This window comes from Girardinichthys multiradiatus, chromosome 23 (assembly GCF_021462225.1).
Source record: "Girardinichthys multiradiatus isolate DD_20200921_A chromosome 23, DD_fGirMul_XY1, whole genome shotgun sequence".
Lineage (NCBI taxonomy): Eukaryota > Metazoa > Chordata > Actinopteri > Cyprinodontiformes > Goodeidae > Girardinichthys > Girardinichthys multiradiatus.
This window is the reverse complement of record NC_061815.1, coordinates 11703836-11716797: the sequence shown is the minus strand read 5'-3', so window position 1 is coordinate 11716797 and position 12962 is coordinate 11703836. Positions and strand designations below refer to the sequence as shown.

The following is a 12962-nucleotide window of genomic DNA, read 5'->3' as shown; positions in this document are numbered from 1 at the left end:
TATACAGCAGTATACCAAGCTTTGGACATCTCACATATAAGCCACAGAGCCTCTATGGCAAAATGACAGTAATATGGTACAATTGTTTTTTAGTTTAGACTGTGTCATTTAACTACAAGTGACGTGCTTTATCCATTTTATAATATTTATTTTCTTCATAAATATAAAGGAACTCAATGAGTTGATGAATGTATACTTTTCCCCTACTGTGATGTTTGTCTTTGTCCTAAAACATCAAAGGATAACTAAAATTGTTCTGAAAATTTAAAATTAGATCAAATGTAATAAGTTATCTTTTTTTAAGGGTTGTGTAGATTTTGTGACTCTAGACAAATTTATTTTGGTAGGACCGAGAGCAAAAATGGCTTTTTGGATTGTTAATGACCCCTGACCTAAACTGGGTGGCTGGACAATGAGAGTAATAATTGGAAAAGCAGCCATAAGGCCCATGGTAACTCTGGAGGAGCTGCAGAGATCCACAACATGGTAAGAAGACAGCTGAAAGAAAGCCATTAGAAGTCTTATTTAAAGTTTGCCACCATCCATCTAGAGGATGCAGCACATGGGTGGCAGTATTATTCTGGGGGGTTTCTTTTCTTTGGCAGGGACAATTCAATTCAACACCTGCGACAAGACTTGAAATTTAGTGTTCACAGATGCTCTCTATACAATCTGTTTGGTTCTACAAAGTGTTGACTCAGAGGCACGTCACACTTTTCAGATTTTTATTTATAAAAACAAAATGTTAAAAACTAGGTATCATTTCTTCCCCTTAGCAATTATGAACTACTTTGTGTTGGTCCTTCCCATTAAATGAATATGTAGAAGTTTGTGGTTGAATGTGTGATAGAGAACTTATTATTTAGACTGAACTATTTTCAGTTTTTACTTCCAGCGAAACTTCTATCCGAGCCACCAAAAGGCGACCTTCTGACTATGTGTATGCTGGGTCGCATGACACAGCAACAAAGAGGAAGACATGCCCGGTAGCGCAGGAAGACAGCTGTGGGAATACCTATAATCCCTCTCATAAGTTGCCCATATCCTGCACACACACTCACACAAAGCAAACATGGTATATTTGCTGCTTCTCTCTAACAACACATGAAGGTTAGAGCAACACTTCTTTTTTTGTTGTGGAGGATTACAAAACGCTTTAATGGGGATTTTGTGAAAATGTCTTTAAGGCAGGAGCAGAAGACCGTTCAGCTGCTAAGTTGTTTCACTTCAGACATTCAGGATTCTTTATGCAGCTGATCTCCCTAAATAAAGTGCTTTAATAACCCCTCTGCTGGTTTTTTCGAAGCCTCCACAATTTAAGGGTATTGACTTATTAACTGCTCCTTCGACTCCATATGGCCTCCTGTTAGTTCAACAGCTTAACAGCAAACAGACTGGGCTCTCCCTGTTGCACTTATTAGTTTATTTATCATCTCCTGATAGAGTTTGGTTAGTGAGTATACATGCAGCCATATTTGTAAACCACTTAGCAGGGGAGCAAGTGACTAATGTAGTTTTACAGTGCAAAGTGTCCCCTTAAACACAACACACAGCTAAATTACACTGAACATGTGCTGTGTGCACAAGTTCCTCATCCCTGTATGACTAGAACACAAGGCGCCTAACACATTATACCATGTCCATGTGATGCAGGCGACGTCCTGTGACTGGCATGCCAATAACAACGACTTCCTCTTTTAATGGCAGCCAGCAAAACAAATCCCACATCTGTTCAGTTAACGGCTCATTGGAGTCTGCCGTGGAACCTGATGTGGGGCTGTGAGAACAGATAATACTCACTTTAGGTGGAGTCTCTGAGTCCCAGAAGACATTGTCAATCTGGGACAGAGGGGAAAACGGGGACAATGGGGAGATGGCCATATCTGACATCGAGCTGCTGTGAGGGGCATCGCGACTGGGCATGAGATTGGCATTCTGAGGAATTAAATAAAACTTAGATAAATAAATAAACACCGAAAGCCACTAAATTCTTGTGTGTGGGTGTACGTGTATACCTGTTTAAAGTGAGCTCTCTGCATGGCAGGAGTACAAGGACTGGAGTTGCTTCCAGAGCCCAGCCTGGAGTGCATCTGATTGGAAAGTCCGGCAGCCAGAAGCACCCTGGCCAACTGGGATTCCTGGGGCTCCATCTAAAACCGGATAAACAATCCCTGTAAGACGTACTTCTCTCCTTCCTTTATTAAGGTTGCTAATCTGCAGTGCCTTGCGAAAGCATTCATATACAATGAACTTTTTCAAACACTAAAAATAATAGAAAATTATGGCCTGCGTTTATATTCATCCCCCTTTAGAGACACCCAGAAATAAATTCCAGCGCAACCAATGACCTTCAAAAGTTGAATCATTAGCCTAAATCGAGAGTAATGTAATCTGACCATAAACACAATTATTCTGTGAAGACCTCAGAGGATTCTTACATTGCTGTGGGTTATGTTAGAAAACTGTTCAATCCACCACCTGAAACTGGAAACAGCGTGACACAACAGCACACCTACCAAAGCAAGGCCATCCACCCAAACCAGGAGTCAGCATTTTTACCCTGAGTTCAGCTACATAACAGTTTATATCGGCAAACGTTACATGACCTCGATTTCTACAAATACTGTATCTACTAGAGAAATTTCTTTTCATTTTCACATTAAAGAATCACCATTTTATCGCTATGTTTAGGTTTGAAAATAAAAATGACATCAAAAAAAGCACATACCGTGGTTTCCAACCTAATAACAAAAAACTTAAAACACATAACACAATTCAAAAGTCACATGCCGCTCTGGAGCTGCAGGATGCAGACCTGAACTGTCAGGCCAGGAGGAAAGAGCTTTAATCAGAGCAGACAAGGGGCTGATAGTTCTAGAGGAACTGCAGAGATCCACAGCTCAGGTGGGAGAATCCGTTGACAGGACAACTATCAGTTATGCGCTCAACAAATCTGACTTTTATGGAAAAGTGGCGAAAACAAAACCCTTGTTACTAGAAATAACTCCCAGTTTGCAGTCATATAGGGGACGCAGCAAACATGTGGAAGAAAGTGCTCCGGTCACATGAGACCTAAATCAAAGGCTGGGAAACTACCAACTCACATCACATTGAACATATCATTTCTCCTACAGGGGCAGGGAAGCTGGAAGAGAGAGGAAGCTAAATGCAAGGCAATCCTAGAAGGAAACCTTTTGGTACCGTGCAGTTCTCCCTGACTGGTCTGCTGTGTTCCCTGGTCTTCATGACGATGTTTGTTCGCTAATGTTCTTCACAAAACAGTTGCATTTATACTGAAATTAAATTAAACACAGGAGGACTATATTTACTAGTTAGTTTTCTGAAGGTGGTGGGTTGCACTGGATTGTTATTTAGGGGCATTGGAGTGAAATGGGTGGGGAAAAAAATGCATTTTGCACTCTGATTTTCATTTGTAAAACAAAAATGCAAACCATGATTTGTTCTTGTCATTTCAGTACAATGCACTGCTTGGTTTGTCATACAAAACACATTAGATCTGGGACTGCAATGTAAAACTGTACAAAGGGGATGGATACTTCTGCAAGGCCCTGTGTAATGAAGGTTCTTTGTATTATTTACAACTTGGCCTTTTGGTGTTTTAAGTTATGATTTGCATAAGAGGCTATTTTCAGGTCATTATATGGATTGGCGTCAGTGGTTAATGGTTTTTTAAAAGCCATGCTACTTTGCAAATAAAGCAGCAAAGCAGTCTGAAAAGTATCCTGTAAAAAATAACACCAGAAGTAAAAAAATTGATTCTTAGAACTAGGTGTCTGAAGATAAATGCTTGTGAAAAATGACAGCGGGTGGTTCCTGTCTGGTTTAGCGGCAGTGATAAGAAACCACATGTTGCCACACTGGACAAACAGTCAGCATGTGTCTGAGTTCACTGGCATGAAAAATGTCCTGACCAGATGAAATCATCACCTTTTCAGCAGAGCTGTTACTGTTTCCATTGGCTCATATACAGACACAGTACCAGACTCTGCGTCAACCACTTCCTCTTTAAATTTAAATCCCCTGTTCTCTCTGTTTTCTGCAGAATTTATGATTTATCAGGAGAAATTTTCACAGAGAAATCTGAGTTCATGAGCTCTATATAATAAACTTAGTGGGAAACATAGTGTGATGTGTGTGTTTCAGACATCATAAAGTGTTCTGGGCTGTGGAGGAGAGCAGGGTTTACCGCTGTACGCTGGGTGTTTGCAGGGCGGCCAGGTGAGCCTGCAGCAGCAGCAGAAGTAGCAGCAGCACGAACAGGAGCAGCAGCTTTATGCCCACTAAAAACTGTTAACTTCTGGACAGATGCCACCGGTGCTTCCCTCTGCCTCTGTCTCTCCTTCTCCTTTTGTCTGTGGTCGTGCTGCAGCGACAGTAGCTGGGTTTGGTCTTTGGGCAGGGTGCGGTGGGACCTCTTGCTCGCTGAGGGCTGCTGATGCTGGGCCAGAGGCTGAGGCTTAGCTTGCGGCTGAAGCTGGGAATGCTGGGACGTGTGCTGAAGCAGCGGGTCGGGAGCCACGGCTCTCTATGTAGCAAACATGTAAAGCACCAAAACAAAACTGAAACCCTGTGTCCTTAAAAGAGCTACTAAACTGTGTTGAGGTTTTATTGCTGTGCAAATATAGAACATGAATACTTTTGAATTCATCATACCACTAGACCTAGGACTTATCCGCATTTTGTCACATTACAAGCACATATTTCTGTGTATTTTATTAACTTGACCGACACAAAGTGGTGCAGAATTATGAAACTTGAATTGAAAATGAAAGACAGTTTTCAGATTTGTTTTACAAAAAGAAACACCCGACACTTTCTGATATGGCAGAATGGATTAAACCCACTGGAAGCCAACATTACCAGGTTTGACCCACGTGAGACAAATGCAAGCAACAAAGCATTTTATCCGTACAACTTGGCACCGTTAGCTCTTCGAAAACAGGAAAAGACAATGCAGTGACATGAGACAAACCTCATTAGCATGCACTGGATCATTAAACTAGGGTAGTTGTGACAAACAAAAAAGCAAAAACAAATATGCCTTCACAAACATTTAGAACAGAAACAGCTCATGCAACAGCCCCAAGCTAAAGAAGCTGTCTGTCCTATAAATCTGATTGAGAAAGCACAACTTTCTCCATTTCAAATGCAATCATGGTTCAAAATGGACAAAAACACACGTTAGTCATCTACACATCTAAAATAGGATTTAACTTGGCTTACAGCTGTCTAGAAATGTCCATATAGTGTCAATATACATATTCATTTCTCTGAAGAAAGAACACCAAGACTGCAGCCAAGGTCCTTCCAAGTAAATTTCACAACAACACCGAGACAAAGGTCACTGCAGGCTATCAGCAAGTCCAACTGAGATGTGGGCGAGACTCTCATGCATCAGACTGCTGAGGGAAGAGCAGTGCTGCCTTAGAGAGGAAACCACCTGGAATATAATGCACTTTTCTTCAGAATGAGTGGCATGCAGATTTCAAATACCCAATATGCTTTCCCAACAATATTCAGCCCAAGTCATGACATCATTTATTATTACAAGAAACAAAACATGAGAACAAGGCGTACATTCACACTCAACCCAGTCCAAATTGAAAGTATCCCATTTATCAATCCCACATATGTATACAATGGAAATTAAAAGTCTACACATCCCAGGCCAGCTTTTTGTGACATAACATGGATAAGAAAACGATAAGTCAATTTAATATGACACGAAGAAAGAAATTTGTTGTAGCATTTTTGGATTCAGTACCAGCATTCAATCTGTTTGGGTTTAGCCTAGCCATAATCTATACTGAATCTGAAGAAACTGAAATAAGGTTCAGCTGTCCTAGCAGGAGCTTCCTGATATTTTCCTCTACACGGTAACAGAGAATATGAACCTGTTGATGGAACTGCTCAGGAAAGTTGCCAGAAGGCCAACAGCAACACTGGAGGGACAGCAGAAACTGTCTAACAAGTACTGGTTGTGTTCTACCTGCAACTACAATCCCCTTATCCCCTTTGTTCTCCATAGTCCTGGGCCAAGAATTAGTTATATTACAGACTTGTTTTAAAGGTCTTGGTGAATAATCATAGTTGCATAACATGGATGTCTGGATCTAAACTCCTCCAAAAAAACAATCCTTTCTGTCACAAAAATAAAACTATACCCATAGTGAAACCTGACAGTGGCAGCATCATGGTATGGGGTTACTTTTCTCCAGATGGAACTGAGGTTTTGGTCAAAGTTTAATAAATTATGAACTGACCTAAAAGATTATTATGGCAAATATTAGCAAGTCAAGGTGAAAGATGACAGAAAACAATATCAAACAAACCCTCTGAAGGATGGAAATGGAGTCAAAAGGTGTTTGAACACACTTATGCAACCAGGTTATGTAGTTTTTAACTCTTTCCATTTTACCTAGAGCAAATTTGTTTGTTTTCCATACTTTAAAGGTTTTTTAAATGATTCATCATGGTGTCATCTTTTTAAATTACAAAAGTCATTACAAAAATCAGAAATCTTAACAGTAGCGCATACACTGTTGAGATCCATGTAGATGTATAGCGTGTTTAAGAAGCAGAGGGAGTTTAAACATCAAATTAAAATATGTTTGACAAGAACAACATGAAAGCAGGGAGTCATAGAGATGAATTAAAAAAGCAGGGGGGGGGGGGGGGGGGGGGGGGGGGGGGGGGGGGGGGTCTTGGAGAAGCAGTTAGTAGATAGAAAGAGTTGGAGTATCAAGAAGCAATGGTAAATCATGGCATGTTTTGCAAATCTGTGCGTCTAAAACCTCTCCTGTTGAGATTAGAGGGAATGATTGGAGTAGAGTTGAAAGAGAGACACTACAAGTAAGAAAGGTTTCCTATTTCGAACGGCGCAGGCGGAGATGGATGGAAACAAGGCAAGCAAGTGGGGGACAGGAGGGAGACGGCATGCTGGGCTCAGCAGATGCAGGACGGAGATGAAGAGGGAGGGTTTCAAACAACAGGGGTGGCGTGCTGTGATAAACGCTGGTTTAAAGAGCGGACACCGCTTGTAGAACACAGTCAATGAAAGTTTTGTCCCACTCAGAAATTACTCTGCCTTCACCAGAAATACACAACAAAAAATCAAAAGTCGTTCAGCATCTGCTTCATGGAGATCTTCAACATGATAAATTCTCCAGTCTAGTTAACACTAAGCCTTTCATTTACAGGCACACAATTCCAGTCACCCACACACTTCATTTTATCTTCCATCTGTCCACGTAGAGGACGGAAACAGCAAGCCACCCACTACTCATTCAAGCCATTTCTCTTGCATACCAGTCTTTAGCATCGCGCAATTATAGGCTCATCAAAAAGAAGTCACCCCCTATCTTATACCATTAAACCTTTGATGCATAAAAGGTGAAATGTAAACAGCAATTATCATTTTTAAAACACACAACGAAGTAAAACTGAATCCAAACTAGTGGCACTGGTGGTAGGAAAAGCAAAAAACAGGAAAAACACAAAGGCAATAAAAGAAATAAAAAGGAACCACTTGCAACATTAATGACAAACTGTTTTATATGTAATTCAACCAGTTGTTCCTTTTTAACAAAATGAGAGGAACATAGTCTAACTAGAAAAGCACAAGTAAAGCTTTATTACCTGCTCCACTGTGGAGTCCAGAGGCCTTACTGACACATTGTCGCTCCGCTGTCTGCCAGCATGATCCTGTTCTCACACACACGCGCACACACACACACACACGCACACACACACACACACACACACACACTCTTGTTTTGCTATATGTAGTGAGGACCATGTGTTGACTCCCAATGACTCCCATTGATTTTCAGTCATTTTCAACCCTTTCTATGCCCTAACCCTGACACTAAACTCACCTAAACCTAACCATTACCAGTGCATGCCTAACCCTAACCTTAACCTAAACTCAATTCACATCTTAGTCCTAAACCTAACCGTTAGCAAAATAGGTCGTGAGGACCAGCAAAATGTCCTCACTTTGGTACAAACGGTCCTCAATTTGATGGTGAAATCAGGAAAATGGTTCTCACTCTGATGCCAAGACAGGAACACACACACACACACACACACACACACACACACACACACACACACACACACACACACACACACACACAACAGATAGCCACATGGTAGAAATAATCCATCTGTGTACCCAGTGTTTTCATTTGGATTTTTTTTCCTTCAGAGATTTCTACCCTTAATTTGAAATCTAAAATCCTCTCGTGCTGGATTTTATGTTTTCTGTTGTTCAGACCTGAAAGGTGTAAACAGCGCTCACACAAACACACATGTGGTTGTCCTAATTGGGCTACGCTGAGGTCTTAGAGAGAATTCTGAGAGGTGGTAACTAAAATATTCAGCATGGAGCTTTTTAGCCTGCACAGCCTAAATATTGTATTATGACCTCATTGAAAAAAAAAAAAGGAAAAAAACCTAAACTGGATATGTTCTATAAAGTTTGGTAATTACTGTATTTAAATGTTTACAGTGATTGCACTGCTGCTTTTAAATTGTGTTTGTTTGGCTTGAACCTTGGGGGGGGCGTCACATTCATCGGAGCTTAAGCTTTGACGGCAGCTTAGCCTGATCACACGGCTGTGGTGTAAAAGTGAGTAGCGTGGACTGGCAGGGATGAGCCAAGGTGAGAGAAAAAAATGACATCGCCAACAGACAAATGCTCGTTCAGTTAAGGTTTACAATCATCGTCAGCATCAGTGTTGGAATTATAATACACCATACAACTCATGTGAATTTGTCCTTAATGCTAACAGAGCCAAATTATATTTAAAACCTCAAATATATACAAACACTCTAATAGGTCTCCTCAGGAAGTAGATCCTTGACTACAAGCTTTTTGTAACCATCACCGAGCTTTTGGTATAACTCTGGTTGGATATTTGGCCACCTTGTCTTTGGCACAATAAGTGAAGTCTGTTTTACCTGGTTGGGTTCCTGTCATAGACACAATACTGAAGAACATAACTTACAAATTTTCAATTGGGTTGAGGTCAGGGCTGCAAAGCCGCGACATGAAACTGAATGTTAGTCTGCTTCCAGGACATGGCAATCCTAGGTGCCTTAACAGAAGACAACTGGACTTCTTCCCTTGTTCCCAAGACATTTAACCTCTCATCCAAAGAGCTTGGAGAACTGAGTGTCTCTGAGTGAGAGGTTAAACGTCTCCAAGAAACGAGAGAAAAGGTCCAGTTGTCTTCTATCTGAGCACTTAGGATTGTGATGTGGCTTAAAATCATTTTATTGCATCTCCCTTTCATGCTGCCTCTTAGCTGGTTTCTCGTTGTGAAAATGAGAATTGGTTCTTAATTGATCCATCTGGAAAAACAGAGGTTATAGTTGCTAGAAAGATGAACCTTTTTCTCATCGGACCATAAAACCTTTCTTCAGAAGGTGTTTGGGTGGTCCTTGTGAGCAAATTTCAGACGAGACAGACTGGATCGGGGACTTTTTTCTTCGTTTGCCCACCATCTAAGTCAATGCTGATGTCAAACTTCATTAACTGTGGACAGTGACACAGGCCATCCAGGAAGTTCCAGCTCACTGAGAGCTGGAGCCTAGATTGGTTCCTGGACATCTTACCACATTTCCCTTCATCTGAGGGAAACAGTTCAGTGTTTCCCCTAGTATTTTGGTTGGGGGTAGGGAGGGGGGTGCTAACGATGTGCTTTATTTATAAGTGCGAGTATGCAACGCACCAGGTAAATTCGCCTTTTGGCCCATAGGAGCTTCCGTACAAGGGCATAAACCACCACGGTTGATTTTTCTTTTCCTCTCAGCACCACACTCTCCAGCGTTCTATAGATTTAAATTTAAAAAAATTTAATTGACTGTCAGAGGAATGGAGTTCCGCCCCATCCCTCCAATAAAAATACAAGAGAACACCGAAGTTTGTCTGTGTTCTCCCTCTTCCTGCTCCTCGTGTGCATCTGCATGGCGCAGCCATACATCAAGACTTAAATAGGGGTGTTCCTCCACCCATTAGTTGGAAACTAATATTAATATTAATATTAATATTTATTATTAATATTAATATTAATAATACATATTCCCTTTCCTGGCGCGTCAAGTTGGCAACGTGAACAAACTTGTAACTTGAATGTTTTTCTTATTATTCCTCTCCAAAATGATTTTGCATTTTGACCAAATTTTGTACACAATTGTCCCCCTGGTGAAATTTTAGCATTTCAATGGAATTTAAAAAGGCCGTGGCCAATCGGCTGTACAGCGCCCCCTCAACTGAGATTGGCCAACTGGTATAACGTAGAGATTTGAAACTTGGTACACAGATAGAACCCACGAAAAAGTGTCTTGGAGGTATGTCCTGAACCCAAAAGAAAATCAGCTATTTTGGGTCACACATGTCAAACTTTGACAAACTCCTCCTAGGGATTTTGAGTTATCAGCTTCAAATTTGGTAGGCGTAGCCTAACTCATCAGCCCCTACAAGCGTTAAAACAATTAGCCCTAAGCCATACTGTGACCCAGGATTATAAAATTTGGTACACATATGTAACTTCTTAGGAACTACAAAAACGTTTCTTAGAGCCATGGTCAAAACCCCACAGGAAGTTGGCCATTTTGGATCAAAGCTGCCATTTTGTCTTTTTTACACGTTTCTGAGCAAATTCCTTAGAAACGCTAGTGACGCTATTGACCTAGAGAATTCAAAATGACTCGATATAGGCTTAAGGCATTGGAGAAATATAGTTTTTAAAGCTTTTTGCCACATCAAAGCATGTGATTCCAGACGTCGAATAATTTACTGTCAAGATTTTCTTGAGAGGAAAGCGGTCCTGTTGGGTAATGGTAGGATAAATGCTGCAGGGTGCTGACACATCCAGTTAAATTTCACCAAAGTAAAATTGTGCAGAATCTGCAGTTGTTGCAAGAGACTTTAGCAACTTCTGTAAATCTATATTTCTCTTTTCAAATCTACACTGACGTCTGTGGACTTTTCTATTGTTCTGAGTCCAACAACTTCTGTAAAACTAAATCTTTTCATGCTGCCAAAGAGAAACACTCATTTGTTGTGAATGATGATGAGAAGATAAAGACATGGTGGAACCTTCAGCAACACTTGAACAGCTGAATGCATACAGGTCCTTCTCAAAATATTAGCATATTGTGATAATGTTCATTATTTTCCATAATGTCATGATGAAAATTTAACATTCATATATTTTAGATTCATTGCACACTAACTGAAATATTTCAGGTCTTTTATTGTCTTAATACGGATGATTTTGGCATACAGCTCATGAAAACCCAAAATTCCTATCTCACAAAATTAGCATATTTCATCCGACCAATAAAATAAAAGTGTTTTTGATACAAAAAACGTCAACCTTCAAATAATCATGTACAGTTATGCACTCAATACTTGGTCGGGAATCCTTTTGCAGAAATGACTGATTCAATGCGGCGTGGCATGGAGGCAATCAGCCTGTGGCACTGCTGAGGTCTTATGGAGGCCCAGGATGCTTCGATAGCGGCCTTTAGCTCATCCAGAGTGTTGGGTCTTGAGTCTCTCAACGTTCTCTTCACAATATCCCACAGATTCTCTATGGGGTTCAGGTCAGGAGAGTTGGCAGGCCAATTGAGCACAATGATACCATGGTCAGTAAACCATTTACCAGTGGTTTTGGCACTGTGAGCAGGTGCCAGGCCGTGCTGAAAATGAAATCTTCATCTCCATAAAGCTTTTCAGCAGATGGAAGCATGAAGTGCTCCAAAATCTACTGATAGCTAGCTGCATTGACCTTGCCCTTGATAAAACACAGTGGACCAACACCAGCAGCTGACACGGCACCCCAGACCATCACTGACTGTGGGTACTTGACACTGGACTTCTGGCATTTTGGCATTTCCTTCTCCCCAGACTTCCTCCAGACTCTGGCACCTTGATTTCCGAATGACATGCAGAATTTGCTTACATCAGAAAAAAATACTTTGGACCACTGAGCAACAGTCCAGTGCTGCTTCTCTGTAGACCAGGTCAGGCGCTTCTGCCGCTGTTTCTGGTTCAAAAGTGGCTTGACCTGGGGAATGCGGCACCTGTAGCCCATTTCCTGCACACGCCTGTGCACGGTGGCTCTGGATGTTTCTACTCCAGACTCAGTCCACTGCTTCCGCAGGTCCCCCAAGGTCTGGAATCGGCCCTTCTCCACAATCTTCCTCAGGTTCCGGTCACCTCTTCTCGTTGTGCAGCGTTTTCTGCCATACTTTTTCCTTCCCACAGACTTCCCACTGAGGTGCCTTGATACAGCACTCTGGGAACAGCCTATTCTTTCAGAAATGTCTTTCTGAGTCTTACCCTCTTGCTTGAGGGTGTCAATAGTGGCCTTCTGGACAGCAGTCAGGTCGGCAGTCTTACCCATGATTGGGGTTTTGAGTGATGAACCAGGCTGGGAGTTTTAAAGGCCTCAGGAATCTTTTGCAGGTGTTTAGAGTTAACTCGTTGATTCAGATGATTAGGTTCATAGCTCGTTTAGAGACCCTTTTAATGATATGCTAATTTTGTGAGATAGGAATTTTGGGTTTTCATGAGCTGTATGCCAAAATTATCCGTATTAAGACAATAGAAGACCTGAAATATTTCAGTTAGTGTGCAATGAATCTAAAATATATGAATGTTAAATTTTCATCATGACATTATGGAAAATAATGAACTTTATCACAATATGCTAATATTTTGAGAAGGACCTGTACATGTACATTTGAGCCTGTATGTTTCATCGTTTTAGCCAGTAGAATCAAACCTGTGCATCCTATTTTAGTTTTAAAAATCCAAGTAAGCTGTTTGCGGTAGGATTATTCTGGAAAACGAACAGTTCAAATAAATCCTAAAATAACCCCAAAAATAATACATAATCAGAGGTCCTTATGAGTGTATTTTAATT

At 41.0% G+C, this 12962-nt stretch overlaps 1 protein-coding gene and 1 long non-coding RNA gene across 9 annotated transcripts in view; one reads left to right on the top strand and one right to left on the bottom strand.

Annotated features, from left to right (window-relative positions):
• Positions 1-12962, bottom strand: part of si:zfos-2326c3.2 (mitogen-activated protein kinase kinase kinase kinase 4) — an 82736-nt gene that overhangs the window by 24131 nt on the left and 45643 nt on the right. For 2 of the 8 annotated variants that reach the window (XM_047353101.1, XM_047353095.1), the window contains exons 15-18: positions 7660-7725; positions 4208-4546; positions 2016-2150; positions 1801-1935 (exon numbers count right to left, since the gene is read on the bottom strand). In XM_047353101.1, coding sequence (XP_047209057.1) covers positions 1801-1935; positions 2016-2150; positions 4208-4546; positions 7660-7725 — 675 coding nt within the window. Of the gene's footprint in view, positions 1-1800; positions 1936-2015; positions 2151-4207; positions 4547-4569; positions 5462-7659; positions 7726-12962 lie in introns of those variants that run through there. The other 6 variants (XM_047353096.1, XM_047353097.1, XM_047353098.1 and 3 more) reach the window with 4 other exon arrangements.
• LOC124860118 lies at positions 2044-3786 on the top strand. Its single transcript, XR_007036272.1, has 2 exons — positions 2044-2173; positions 3135-3786. It is a non-coding gene; the product is annotated as an uncharacterized LOC124860118 (long non-coding RNA).